Source organism: Elephantulus edwardii, unplaced genomic scaffold, assembly GCF_000299155.1.
Source record: "Elephantulus edwardii isolate Elephantulus edwardi_28Jun2011 unplaced genomic scaffold, EleEdw1.0 scaffold00009, whole genome shotgun sequence".
In the NCBI taxonomy this organism is placed as follows: Eukaryota; Metazoa; Chordata; class Mammalia; order Macroscelidea; family Macroscelididae; genus Elephantulus; species Elephantulus edwardii.
This window is the reverse complement of record NW_006399759.1, coordinates 7,008,878-7,023,361: the sequence shown is the minus strand read 5'-3', so window position 1 is coordinate 7,023,361 and position 14,484 is coordinate 7,008,878. Positions and strand designations below refer to the sequence as shown.

At 46.9% G+C, this 14,484-nt stretch overlaps 1 protein-coding gene across 1 annotated transcript in view; it reads right to left on the bottom strand.

Annotated features, from left to right (window-relative positions):
- Positions 1-14,484, bottom strand: part of CIB4 (calcium and integrin binding family member 4) — a 134,480-nt gene that overhangs the window by 104,076 nt on the left and 15,920 nt on the right. Inside the window, exon 3 of the mRNA XM_006880702.1 lies at positions 6,241-6,337. Within this exon, the coding sequence (XP_006880764.1) occupies positions 6,241-6,337 (97 nt within the window). The remainder of the gene's footprint in view (positions 1-6,240; positions 6,338-14,484) is intronic.

Genomic DNA, 14,484 nt, shown 5'->3' with positions numbered 1-14,484 from the left:
CTGGTCCTTCCTTGCAAGATGTTCAAAGTATGTCAGATGAAGCATCAGAATCCTTGCCTCTAAGGAACAGCCTGGTCTCACCCATAGCATCCTTTTTCATTTGTTTTTCAGTTCTTTCATCTTGAGAAATGCAGAGTGACTTCTTCCCTTTTTATTCTCCAAATCCAGCTTTTTGCACATTCCATTATAATACTTTGCTTCATCTTTTTGATCTGCCCTTTGAAATCTTCTGTTCAGCTTCTTTACTTCAGCCTCTTTCTGCTTTATTTTGGCTTATTGATGTTTTAGTGCGGTTTTTAGAGTCTCTTCTGACATCTACTTTTGCTTTTTTCTTTCTCCTCTGTCTTTGTAATGACCTTTTGCTCTCTTCATGAATTATATCATCCCACAATTCATCTGGTCTTCAATCACTGGTGTTCAATGCTTCAACTCTATTCTTAAGATGATTTTGAAGTTCAGGTGGGATAGACTCAAGATCATATTTTGTTTGTCATGAATTTGTTTTCATTTTCTTTAGCCTCAATTTGAACTTGCATATGAGTAATTGATGGTGTGACTCATAATCTGCTCCTGGCCTAGTTCACTAACAATAATGAGCTTTTCCAATGATTCCTTCCTCAGATGTAGTCAACCTGATTCTTCTGGAGCCCATCAGGTGAGGTTCATTTGTAAAGTCACCATTTTGGTTTTTTTTAAAAATAGGTATTTGCAATGAATGAATCACTGAACATACAAAACTCATTAGATCTACAGCCTTTACATATAAGGAAGACCCATTAATACGACTATTATTCAAATATACACTTCTATAGCTAAAGCCACAGAGGAGGAAATTGAATTTTTTTTATCAAATCTTGCAGTCCAAAATCAACCAAACATGCAGTCAAGATGCATTGAAGATAAGTATTGACTGGGATGAAAAAGTTGGAAATTATAAAGAAGAAAAGGTAGTCGGTGCCACAACAAGATAAAGGCAAACTAACCAATTGAAAAATGGGCACAGGATATGAACAGACACTTCACCAAAGAAAACATTCAGATGGCCAACAAGCACATGAAGAAATGTTCAAAATCCCTAGCTCTAAGAGATATGCAAATCAAAACAACTATGAGATATCACCTCACCCCAGTCAGAATAGCAAAATTTAACAGAACAGCGAACAACAAATGCTGGTGAGGTTGCTGAGAAACTAGAACCCTTACTCACTGTTGGTGGGAGTGTAAAATGGTGCAACTACTGAGGAAGGCGGTATGACACTTTCTCAAAAAGTTGTAAATAGCGATACCATTTGACCCAGCAATTCCACTACTGGGAATTAACCCTAAAGAGACCATAACTGCCACCCAAGCAGATACATGCACACCCATGTTTATCGTGGCTTTGTTCACAATAGCAAAGAGTTGGAAACAACCTAAGTGACCATCAATAAATGAATGGATAGAGAAGCTATGGTATATTCACACAATGGAATACTACGCTGCATTGAAAAACAAGGAACTCATAAAATATTATTCAAAATGGGTGACCTTGGAGGACATTAAGCTGAGTGAAATATCTCAGTCACAAAAGAACAAATACTGCATGGTGCCACTGTTGTAAAACAGGACTGACATGGCGGTTGAGGGGAGATTGAGAAAGATGGGATAAATAGTGTATACTGCCTTGAAACAGATGAGGGAGAAAACTGTTTAAAAGGGATATGTGATTAGGTATTATTGTCCTGACACGAGTACAGAGTGAAGGCTACATAGTGGAACAGACTTGGGGGAGGATTATGGAAATCCTCAGTGTCTGTAAACTTTCATTAAAATTAATAATAATAAAACAATTTTTTTAACAAGAAAAGGTAGTCGGAAAGTACAGGTGGTGGAATTGGGACGTGTCTTCAGTTCATGAGATAGTTCAGGCCATTCAAAACCAATTGGGAAGACAAGAAAGCCAGCAACAAACAAAAAAGCCAAGGTGATCTCAAAAACCATTTCTGTATCTGCACAGAAAAATGTCTGAAAGGAAACATGGCATAAACAAGTATTGTAGCCATCCCTGAAGGTGGGCTTACTTTTGCTTTTCTGTGTTTTTGGTTTTTCTTTTTTTCTTAATTTTTTTTTATTTACTCGCAATTGTACAACAGAATAGAAGAAAGCTAATTTATTATTGTTGTTAAGTACCATCAAGCTGGAACCGACCCACAGCTGAGCCTCCAGGAGGTTTTCAGAGACAGTTAATCACACAGGAGGAGAGTGCCCACGTTCTTCCTGCAGAGCGAACGGTAACTTTTTTCTTCCACAGCTCAATTCTTTACCACTAAGCCCCCAGAGCACCCTAAAGAAAACTTATCAAAATAAAATAAGGGGGAGGGGAAAAGTAAAGCTCTACTCTCCAATGCCCCAGTTCTGGTTCTTACTCGCTTTTCTCTGAACAAGTGGTCAGGTGGATGGAGCTCCAGAGATGGTCCCAAGTCTAGGCCTGCAGGCTGCAGAAGGACAAGCCTCCAGCACCTCCACCCTAGCTGCATGTTGTGTGGCCAGAGTGCCCTGCTGCACTGGGTCAGCCACTGAGGGCCCCCAAATGGTGGACCCACAGCTCCAGACCCCAAACCTTCCGGGGCAGGTCCGATTATGCTCCTGTCCAGCCTCATCTGCCCTGTGCTCAAGGCTCTTCTCAGGATTTACTGTCCCCCACACCTGCATCCACCAGCTCCATTAAAAAGGGGCGATGCGGGGTGCAAGGACGAAGGCTCATCCACATGTTCCAGGACGTGCACACTGTTTCAAAGCCCAGGAGGTGGGTACTTGGAAGGTAGACATGGCACATGAGAGATGGGACAGAGTGGGACTAAACCCCACTCTCCTTAGTCAAAACAACTGCTTGGGGAGTTCTGGTGGCCTAGTGGCAAGACACTGCACTGCAATCCCAGAGGTATGTGGTTCAAATCCACCAGATGCTCTGCTGGAGAAGGAGGGGGCAATCTCCTCCTGTACCAGTCAGATCTGATTTGACGGTACACGTAAAAATAATACAGTAAAAATTAAAAAAAAAAAGCAACTGCTTGTTCCTCGAGGACCGATGACTGCTGAACTAGGGTGCTGGGGTTCCCGTGGAAAGCTGGGACGCCTTGGCTTGCAGAGTCCTGATTAGAAAGGATGTCCATCCTGGGAGGTGGAGTCCCACCTGCAGCACATGTCCACCCATCAAGGCCCTGTACAAGTATCTCAAATTTCAGGGCCTGTTTTAGAGTCAGTGAAGCCCAGCTGGGGAGCATGTCATGAGGACTGGATCAGGCGTCTCCAAGTTCTATTCAAGTCCAACATTCAAAGTTCTAGCACTAACAGTCACAGCACTTTCTATCACCCATATTTTGTGTGTTTCTGTAATGATCTCTAGTTGCGTAAGGTATACAGTCCCTACTACACTTTTAAAATACAAATGTATGTTATTGTTGTGTACCAACGACAGAAATAGAAACACGTCTGCCTTCTCATGTGGGGTTCGCTAGCATTAACTAAGGTAGATGGTGGTGTTATTATGTGCCATCAAGTAGGAACTGACTCACTCGTAGCTGACCGTCCAGCAGGCTTTCAGAGGCTATGAATTGTATGAGAGGAGAAAGCCCATCTTTCTCCCAAAGGGCAGCTGGTGTATTTGAATCACCTGCCTTAGAGATGACAGCACAATAATTATCATTAGGCTGTAAGACACTAGAAACCTCTATGTCCTAAGAAAGTTAATTTAGAAAATTTCCACTCCAAGGCCTAGAAACATAGGAACACGTGAAGGCTGTAAACAGCCTTTAACTCTACTTTGACCAGGCAGCGGATAGCACAAGCAAGCGTCCATATAAACAAGCTCCCAATCTCTAACCCTGGAGAAAAGGTGTGTCATTTGACTCCTCTCTAACCTTGGAGACAAGACAGAACATACTAGCCTTTGACGTCAGGCTGGACCTTGTCCTGTGGAGCCAGGGTGACAAATTCACATATAAACCCCAGATTTCCATTCAATCACTCAGAGAAGACAGAGATAGAACTGAGCATCCATCCCGCCTACCTTGAACTCTGTCTACCGCGGGGTCTTGGCCAAGTTCAAGCTGTGCTTTAGTTTCTTCCCAAGACCCCTTGCTAAAGGCAAAAGCCCAAGATCTAAAGATCTTGCCTCTCCCCGTTAAATTAACATCGCCATTATAATCATTAACTCCGCTTCTCTAATTCTAAATTCATATCTTACTAGTGTGCTTTATCATAACTACCTTGCAATAAACTAAAGGAGTTTATGCATGCCACACTTGAAGATCTCTATTAATTTTCCACGAGAAAATACTGCATAACATTGCGAGGAGGGGAGCAGAATCATCCCACCTTCCTTTCTGGGCTGCTCCTCACCCCAGGTCCTTCAGTGGGCAGTCAAGGCCTGTGAGAAGCCCCGCCACTCTGTGTGTCCCTGCTTGAGGATAAGTGTGAGCGTACGTGTGTGTGTGTGTGTGTGTGTGTGTGTGTGTGTGTGTGTGCACACGTGACATGTGTGGGAGTCAATGGTGCAAAGCAGGGATGAGGGGATGAGTGTGAATAGGGGGCTAAAAAGACAGGCGTCCACATGATTTCTGGTGCAGGGCCGTGCTCCAGGCACATCACCTTTCTGAAGACTTCCCTTCACCCAGTCCAAGGCCTCAGTTTCTCTGGTACCCTCATCGGCTATCAACCACCCCCTTCCTCATTCTTATGCTCACTCACAGACGGAGTTTCTCTCTGTCCCTTACACAAGATACACCACCTAGGAGGGGACAGGTGGCCATTCAGTGAGCGAACCCCTTGGGTGTCTCTCCCTCATGGCCCCCTATCCACCCCGTGCCCACTTTTGAAAGGTGCCCACAACTCTCAGAGCCTTCCAGACAGAGGAAAAGGTGGACTTCCATTGCATAATGATAAATTCAAGACATTATTCTGCTGAGATCAGAATGAAAAATAAGGGAGCCTGACACTGTCATGATTTGTTAACCTGACATCGCCTCTCTATGCGTTGCACAAATTTTAATTAAAATCTCAGAAGTGATTTGGGAGTCCTTTCATTGTGTGTCTCTGGGCCTTCCAGGCTGCCCTGGGGGGAGGGCAGGGCTCCTTCTCACCTTCACAACAGGGATAAGCTCCAAGATCTTCCCAGAAGGATGGAGCAAGGAAAAGGGACAGGGCACAGATAGTGTAAGCAAAGACAGCATGCCAGTGTGTGAGGTGCCTGAGAGAACATGAGGACACTCCCAGCCAGCTCCACCACTCTGCCCATTTTACAGGTAAGGAAACCGAGGCCCAGAGAAGTAGTTTGCACAAAATTCACCTATAGCAATGGCAGGGGTGGGTGTCTGTGTCCTGGGTCTGTGAGTTGAGGGAATCAGCCCAGGAAAAGTGGAAGAAGACAGAAGACAACATGGGCATTCACCCCTCTACTCCTCAATTCACGGGCTCTCAGCTCGCTAACAGGAACCCCTGCCCTAGGGAGGACTGGCTACTGAGGAGGAGAGAAGAAAAGGAGCACAAGAATAGTAATGCAGTGGCCTTCATTCCTACAGTCAGCCCTGGAGACGGAAGAGGGAAAGCTGGGAGGACAGTCTTGCTTCTGGCTTCTTAGGGAAGAAGCTGCAAAAGTTCTAAATCCTTCCAGGAAATCTCCAGGTCAGTGGCTGTGTGAGCAGAGGAGGGGCTGACAGGAAGCCTGGGACAGCACCCTGACTTACACAAGTCCCAATGTCCCTATAGGTTACCCCCATCTTCCCACTTACCACAGTGAGGGTACCAGAGAACGTACAGGGAGTATGGGCCACTAGGAGGAAGGTCAAGTCGCTAGTTAGCAGACAGCTAGCTATGGTGGGTCCAAGCTAATGAGCTGAGGGGATCAGTCAAATTGGGGGAGTCCGTCAACAGGCCAGCCAGCCTCCAGATTGGAGACCCGAGAGAGTCACAACCCCCTCTGTGCCCAAGCCGTCTCACCTGGGCAAAAGTGGGTGCTAATACCCTGCTTCCTGAGACAAATGTGAGGGTGGGATGAAGGCACGTGGGTATGGAAGGTGACTGGAATCTGTGATGTCAGAGGCCGCAGGCTGGAGCTTCTCAGAGTGAGTCTACCAGCTGACTTGTCCCACAAGAGAGGTCCCATCCTCCCCCATGACCTCACTCCTCAGCCTCAGCACCCCTGACTCTCAGGAGATCCCAGGGACCCTGCTCACCATCCACCCAACCCCCATCCCAGCTTACCCTCAGGGCTGGCAGGGAGCTGACCTGGTCAATGGTCAGCGTGGCCTCCTTGTAGTACTTCACCAGGGGGCAGAGCTTCAGAAAGGTTTCGTGAATGCTGAGAAGAAATGGACATGGTAAGGGCATGATGTGGGACTAAGCATAAGTCCCCTTCCCCACAGGCACCACCTTGATGGAGGGAAACTTGAGAGCTGATTGACTCAAGACAGTATTAAATCACCCCACCCATTGGCAGACTTCCCTGAGGCTCTGAGGTGCCCAGCATGGCGATAGACACCCACCATGGTGGGGTGAAGAGATGACCTGGCTCAAGGAAATCCACTAGCACGTGTTCTGTCTTCTGGATACTCTCCCCCGTGTTAATCATAGAATGTAAGAGCCGACAGGGACCTCTGTGAGCATGCCATAGTCTTTCCCTCATTCACAGAGTGAGAAACCACTCAGGCTCAGTCCATCCTCTACCCAGAGAAGACAGCACACAGTGGGAATGGCAGAAACAGGCAAGCACACAGCCATGCTCGTGTCTGTTGGGAGCAAGCTGAGCAAACTCCCTAATTGTTCCTAGACTCTGTGTCTTTTTGTCTGCAAACCTCCATCCGAAGGGACTAGGCTTCAAGTGACAAATAATGTCTGAGTGGCCCCTGAGGGGGCAGGGTCAGGAGTCTACCAGGGGCTATGAGAGAAGGAGCCCTCAATCTCTGTCCCTTCCCACCAGCCCTGGACCCAGGCTCCACCCCCCCACCCCCCCACCCCCCAGCAGGCTCTGTAGGACCAAGGCAGCCAGCGGAGAGGAGAGAACGGTCTAGACACGGGGTCCTTCACTGTCATAGCGGGGCTGTGTAACCAAGAGCAACTCACTGTACACACCCCAGCCTCGGTTTCCTCACTCAAAAAAAGAGGTGATACTGATAGCCCTTGGAGGACTGTGATGTGAATTCGCTTGACTGTGAAAGGTCATGTGTGTGTTTGTGTGTGTGTACATGCACAAGGGGGTCATAACTGTAAGCTGATTGAAAGAACATTCTCCAGATCCAGACAGAACTAGGTTCAAATGCTGATTCCGCCACTTAATATTTCTGAGATTCACCCGCTCACCTTTACAATGGGGGTGTGAGGAAATAATTCTCCTTTCCCTTGTTTATGAAGATTAAATGAGAGGAGCAGTCAGCAACTTAACTAAGACCGTCCATTGGGTTTCTGGGGCTATAAATTGCATGGGAGGAGCTTGCCCATCTTTCTCCCTCAGAGCCATTGGTAACCACCAATGAACTTTCAGCAGAGAAGAGTGGCCTTTGAGTTAGCAGTGAGCCGGTGTATCAATGTTAGCTAGTATCTGGTATATGCACATGATTGTATTACAGTGGCCCTTGGAGAAAACCCCTGAGCAGTTCCACCTCTCTGTGTCCCTTTGCCGAGCCCCAGACACCACTCTAAACCTAACCCTTCTGACTGCCCAAATGCAGGTCCAGAGTAGGAGCCCTCTCACCCAACCCCGGCCTGTGTTCTCACCTCTTAAGGTCTTTCATGTTCTTCCTCCTTTACCCCTTCCCTGTCCCTCTTTCTTCCCCACCAGGCGTTTGATCTCAGTTAAGAGCTAGCAGACAAGCAAACTGATTGAACTAGCTCATAGCTGGAGTGAATGGCTACCAGCGGCTCCACAGCACACCAGGGTATTCGCACGCTAAAGCAGGAAGCTTGTTAAACCAAATGACCCTCTGATTGGTGGAGTTTAAGCAATTTGGGGGGTGAGTTTATGCTGGGAGGTTTGGAGCTTGAGAAGGACCCTCCACACCAAGGCCAAACATCAGGGGAAATCAGAACTACATTCTCCCCCCCTTTAAGCCATTTATCTTTTCATAGCTCACAGATTGCAAGAGTCTTCTAAAGGAGAGATATGCAGAGTAGGAGAAAAGTAAGCTCGCCATTCTGCTGCCCACTGCCCCTTCCAGGCCCCTGCTCTGAGCCCTGGAGCCTGGTCTCCATCCACCTGCATCCCCAGGCTCCTTAGTCCTCTATTTTCCAGGAAACTGGAGGTGATGGGAGAGGTGGGACTATTCGCCCTCCTCCCTCACAGCCTCAGCACCGTCCAGGCAGAATCTGTGTTCTTCCTGTTAAGCAGTGGCTTCCTGTTAGGCAGTGGAGCACTAACCTTTGTGCATCCAGAAGGGTCACTTTAGGCCCACTATGGTTAGTTCTGGCTTATGGCCACCTTGTATGTACAGAGTAACTCTGCTCCATGGTGATTTAAATGCCATGACCTTTTAGAAGTAGACTGCCAGGCCATTCTCTTAAGTGGACCGAAATGAAGACATCTGCACCTCCCACGTGGTCTAGGTCAGGAGTGAGAGGTGATAATGGCCAATCTCCAGGTGCCTCAACATACCTCGAGGTTTCCCTCAGCCTCTGTGAATAGTTCCCGCATTAAAAAGTATCTTCAAGAGACCCAGCTTCATATGCTGCCTGTTTTCTCCTGGGACACTAACAGATGGACAGCCAAGCAGATTCTAACTATCCCTCTACCCACCAACAGCCTGAAGCAAATTGTTTGGCCCCTCTAAGCACCGGGTGTAGGTTTGAATCCTAACCCTCTCCAGTGGGGAGATAACCCACATGAAACAGTTTCATACTGACTAATGAGAAGGGCCTGACAAGTGGGATGGTTCACAAGATTCATGGTCAGGAGCGTGACTACTTCAGCCTTGTGAGAGGCCCTGAACTGCTACTAGAAATGCTACGCATTGGCAAGTCTGTGAGGGTGTGAAAACCAGGGCTTAGAATTGAGGTGGGGAGACATTCCCCAAAGAAGATATGAAGGAGAACTTCAGAGCAGCAAGGAAGAAAGGAAGGCCATTGTTGGGGTGACCAGAAGAATACTAAGTAGCAGGGCAAGCATAGGAGTGGCCTGCACAGGCAAAAGGGCATTTTATGAAGGATATTGATTGTCTAGTGGCAAGAAGCTGCGTTGCAATCTCGAAGGCACACAGTTCGAGGCCTCTAGCTGCTCTGTGGGAGAACAATGGGCAATCTCCTCCCTTGTGATTGACTGCCTCTGAAAACCCGTGGGAGAGTCAGCTATGGGTCAGTTCCAGCTCGATGGTAAACAACAACAACTGATAGTATCAGGGAGCACTAGCGACTTCGTCATTAGGAGTTTCACTGCCTTCCTAAAAGTACGCAGTTCAAATCCACCAGCTGCTCTTCAGGAGAAACAGAGGCAATCTCCTCCCGTGAGATTTACTGTCTCTGAAAACCTGCCACAGGGTCAGCTGTGGGTAGGTTCCAACTCAATGAACTGTTGAGGTTAGGTGGTAATACATAAAGATGATAGTTTACTAATTTTTTTTTTAAATTCTTTAAGACAATCAACACTTTGACTTGCACACAGGGCAACCCATTCCTATTGTCCTCGCTGCAGTGTGCGGCTGAGAGTGTATACTGTGTGTGTGTGCGCGCGCACGCACACACACACACACACACACACACACACACACAGAGTTTACATGGGACTCACTCTACAGCCTTCCAGGGAAGGCTCCATTTTACAGATAGGGAAACTGAGGCCTCAAGTAAAATAACTAGCCCTGAGTCACAGAGTGATATGTGTTAAAAGTGGAAACTTCAGACCACAAACTAGAGGAACAAACACCAGAAGCTTAGAGAAGAGAGATGTCGTCAGGACTTCTGTGGAAACGAGAAGGAACCCTCTCACTGTCAGGTCACCCCCTGTTTCTCAAGTGCTGGGCATGCCCCAGCTCAGGATTGCTCTTCCTCACCCCCTGTGGGAGAGCACAGTGCACTTTATAGAAGCATATACTGAGCCTCAGAGGGGTGAAGGATGGGCAGCTGGGAAGAGGGAGTGGGGGGCTGAACCCTAAATCAAGCTCTTCCAGAAGTCCTGCACACCTCTGTGGGGTCTACCCCCACTCCCCACTCCAGGGGAAAGACTCGGTGCCAGTGGTCACCCCCCAAGCCAGGAGTCTGAGGGGAGAGACGCTGCTGCAGAGAGGGCTCGGCCCAGGCTCATGTCTTCCCAGGCTGCCGAGTGGGCGGGCTGCCGGCAGATGAATCGTGGCTGCATCTCGCCTGCCACAAAATGTTCTCCTCCTCCAAATATGGATCAGCCGGCTCTAAATGGAACTCTGAATTAATCACTAATGGACTCAAAAGTCAAAGCCATTTGAAAAACTCACACATTCAGCCTGCCAGACTGCGGCTGCCTTCCTCACCTAGTCCAGACACAGGGGGAAGGGCCACTGGCGGCACAGAGGCCCGCGTCAGCGAGGTCAGCTCCCTGCCAACTCTCCGGGGCCCTGGGGCCTGCCACAAGCCCTCCTGGACCACAGTTTCTCCCTGCTCTCCCCAATTCAGGTACACTGTGGCTCCAGGTCTCTGCACCACTATTTGGCTTCATGTCCCTTGCTCTCCAGAACACTGACCACATGCCAGGCACTAACCTAAGCCCCTGGCATGGACTTGATCACTCAGTTGTCCAAACAACAGCCACATGAGGTTACATTCTACGACCTTCACATCACATTGTCTTACAAATCTAGAAACTGAGGCTCAGCAAGGCTAAGAAACCTACTCACAGTCTCACACAGCCAATACTTGGGGGAACTGAGCCTCCAACACAGACAGATGGACTCCAGAAAACTATCCTGTCACCACTCTCTGCTGACCTCGAAGGCTCTCAGGACACAGGGCCTAATGGCCAGGTAGGGATGTGCAGCCTGGAATATACCGGAGTCCTGAGGCAGAAAGAGGAAAGAGTGGCCTCCCATTGGGTCAGCCCAGGCAGGAGCATAGAGCAAAGCCCAAGCCCCCAAACAAGGCCCACTCCCAACTCCAAGGTGCTCAGGAGCAAGTCATGAGCAGCACAGTGAAGTCTTCAGAGCTCAGAGCTAGTCAGGCCAGAGGGCTGGCCAGGTGTGCCTGCACTGGTGACAGGCCTCAGAGGCAGGGTTTACGGACACAGCTGAGATGAACTCCACAAATAAGGCTGTAGGCCAAGCCGAGAAGTGATGATATTTGGGAAGAATGGATTTTGGGCAGTCAATTCAACTAGAAGTCAGAAATTGCTGACCGGAAGCTAAAGCCTAAAAGGACTTTGATGTTTCAGAGAACAAAAGGAGGTGGAAGAAAATGACCAAGGATGGAAATTTAGAGTTAGCAAACAAACCCCTGTAGGAAAGGTCAAGACAGCCTTGGACCAGGCAGGGGGTGGTCACAGGTCGTCTGCGTCTTCCAGCATAGTACAAGTCAGGTGACCAGGCCTTCATGTCCTTACACAAGACAGATAAGAAGATGGAAACACTTTAGTCCAGGACACAGCCAACTTCCTCAAAGGTTTCTCTGACTATTTGTCCCTTGGATACTTTTATCCAATTAACTAAAGCTGCTGTCAGGGACCTCTCCAGAATACTAAGAAGCAATGATGTCAGTCTAGAGACTAAGGTGAGCTTGATACAGGCCATGGTCTTTGCAATTACTTGCTATGCATCAGAGAGCTGGACAATGACTAAGAATGACAGATGCCTTTGAGCTGTGGTACTGGAGAAGAGTCTTGAACATACAATGGACTGCTAACAAAACAAACAGGTCCATCTTGGAGAGGATGAAACCAAGTCTCTTCTTGGGGTCTAGGATTTTGAAATTCCATTTCACATACTTTGGGTATGTGGTCAGGAGGGACCAATCCTTAGAGAAGGAGATCATGCTTGGAAGGGTGGAGGGACAGTCCAGGAGAGGAAGACCCCAGATGATATGGATTGATACAGTACACTCACAGCACATTCTCACTAATACTGCCCTCAGGCCCCTCCAAGAACCTACCCTGGCATTACCGTGTGTATATGTGTGTGTGCACGTGCGCACATGTATGTCACTCAATGCTCAGCTCATTGCCACTGTTGTTGTTGTTATGTGCCAGAACTACATCTGAGGCTGTAAATCACATAAGAGGAGATTGCCAATCTTTCTCCCAAGAAACAGCTGATGGATTTGAACCAACAGAGAGAAATGTATGGCCTTTGTGTTAACATCACAGTGACAGATTATACTACCAGAGTATAATACAAAGTATGTATGTATGTATGTATGTGTATGTATGTATATCCCTTAATTTTATAAATCCACCCTATATAAAATTCATTGCCATTGATTTAATCCTTATTAATAGCAACTCTACTGTTATTTGCCATCAAGTCTGAACTGACCCACAGTTAACCCTCTAGCAGGTTTTCAGAGGCAGTAAATGGCATAAGACCAAGATTACTCATCCTTCTCCCTTGGAACATCTGGTGAATTTGAACCATGTGCCTTCAGAATGGTAGTGCAGCTTCTTACCCCTAGGCCACAAGAGCAAAACAGCCTTGTAGAGTTTCCAGGTCTATAAATTCTGATAGGAACAGACAGACACATTCTCCTAAGGACTGGTGAGTCCGAGCAATCAGTCTTTCAGTTCTCAGCATTTAAACATTGCATCATCAGGATGTCTTATATCCTATGTTGACAGGTCTAGTTTCCAGAAGTAATGTAGTCAAATATGCTAAAAAATACAAACAATACTACAAGACTTACAATTAAAATGGCTAATACTCTGTGTCTCACACCATCTATCTCTCCACCACTGCTCTCTCCAGAGGTAGTTGGTGGTTTGTTATTTTATTTTCATTTTTTTAAAAAAGAAATTTTTGCTATCTCTTTTGGTTTCTACTTATTATTCACATGTTGGAGTCATTTGCGACTCATAGCGACCCTATGTACAAGAGCCCTAAAAGCCGTTCTATCCTTTGCCAACCTCGCCGTCTCAAACACATTCATTCCCACCACTCCACTCACAGAATCGATCCATCTCATCGAGGGTCTTCCTCTCCTGCACCGTCCCTCCACTCTCCCAAGCATGATGTCCCTCTCCAAGCACCAGTCCCTCCTTGCAACATGCCCAAAGTATGTCAGATGAAGCTTCAGAATCTTTGACTCCAGGGAACATTCTGGTTTCATCCTCTCCAGGACAAACCTGTTTGTTCTCCCAGCAGTCCATGGTATATTCGACACTCTTCTCCAGCACCACAGCTCAAAGGCATCAATTCTCCTTCTATCCTCCCTATTCACTGTCCAACTCTCTGATGCATAGTACTTAATTGCAAAGACTATAGCCTGCATCAGGCGCACCTTAGTCTCCAGCCTGACGTTGTTGCACTTCAGTACTCTTGAGAGGTCCCTCACAGCTGACTTTCCCAATGCAATTCGTCTTCTAATTTCCTGGCTGCTGTTACCAAGAGTGTTGCTGTGGAACCAAGTAAAGGAAAACTGTTAACTATCTCAATCTCTTCACCATCCATACTGATGCTGTCAATTGGCCCAGTGGTGAGAATCTTTGTTTTCTTGATATTGAGCTTCAATCCATATTGAAGACTGCAGTCCTTGACCTTCTGCAGCAAGCGCTTCAGGTCCTCCTCAGTTTCAGCGAGCAGGGTTGTGTCATCTGCATAACGCAGGTTGTTGATGATTCTTCCACCAATCCTGATGCCACATTCCTCCTCATACAGCCCAGCATCTTGGATGATCTGTTCTGCATACAGACTGAAGAGGTATGGAAACAAAATACATCCCTGACGGACCCCTTTCTTGATTTTGAACCATCCAGTATTTCTAAATATCATTGTGCTGCTAATTGTTGATACTTTTTCTTCATAGACATTGTCTTGTGACATGCTACTGTTTAAGAAAGAGAATTTATATCTCTAATACCATTTTTAAAAAACCCCACAAATACATCATAACTCTATGCATGGACTTCACCTGATAGAATACACAGGAGTCAAATTGTCTACACTTGTGGAAAGGTGGTTGTTGTTAGGTGTCATTTCATTGAGTACAACTCACAGCGACATTATGAACAACAGATCTTGACTCTGTCCTATCCCATGCCATCCTCAGCTCTGACACACTTGAGCCCATTGTTGAAGTCACTGTGCAAAGGTCCTTCCTCTCTTTTAAGCATGATGGTCCCTTTCCAAGGAATAACCTCTAGAACATGCCCAAAGTATGTGAGATAAAGCTTCATCATCCTTGCACCCAAGCGGCATTCTGGCTTCACTTTTTCCAAGATATCTGTTCTTTTGTCAGTCCATAGGATATTCAGTACTCCTTTTCAGCATCACTACTCAAAGATACAAATTCTTCGTATGCCATTTAAAAAATTTTTTTTATTGGGAAAAACATATTGGGGGTACAAGGAGG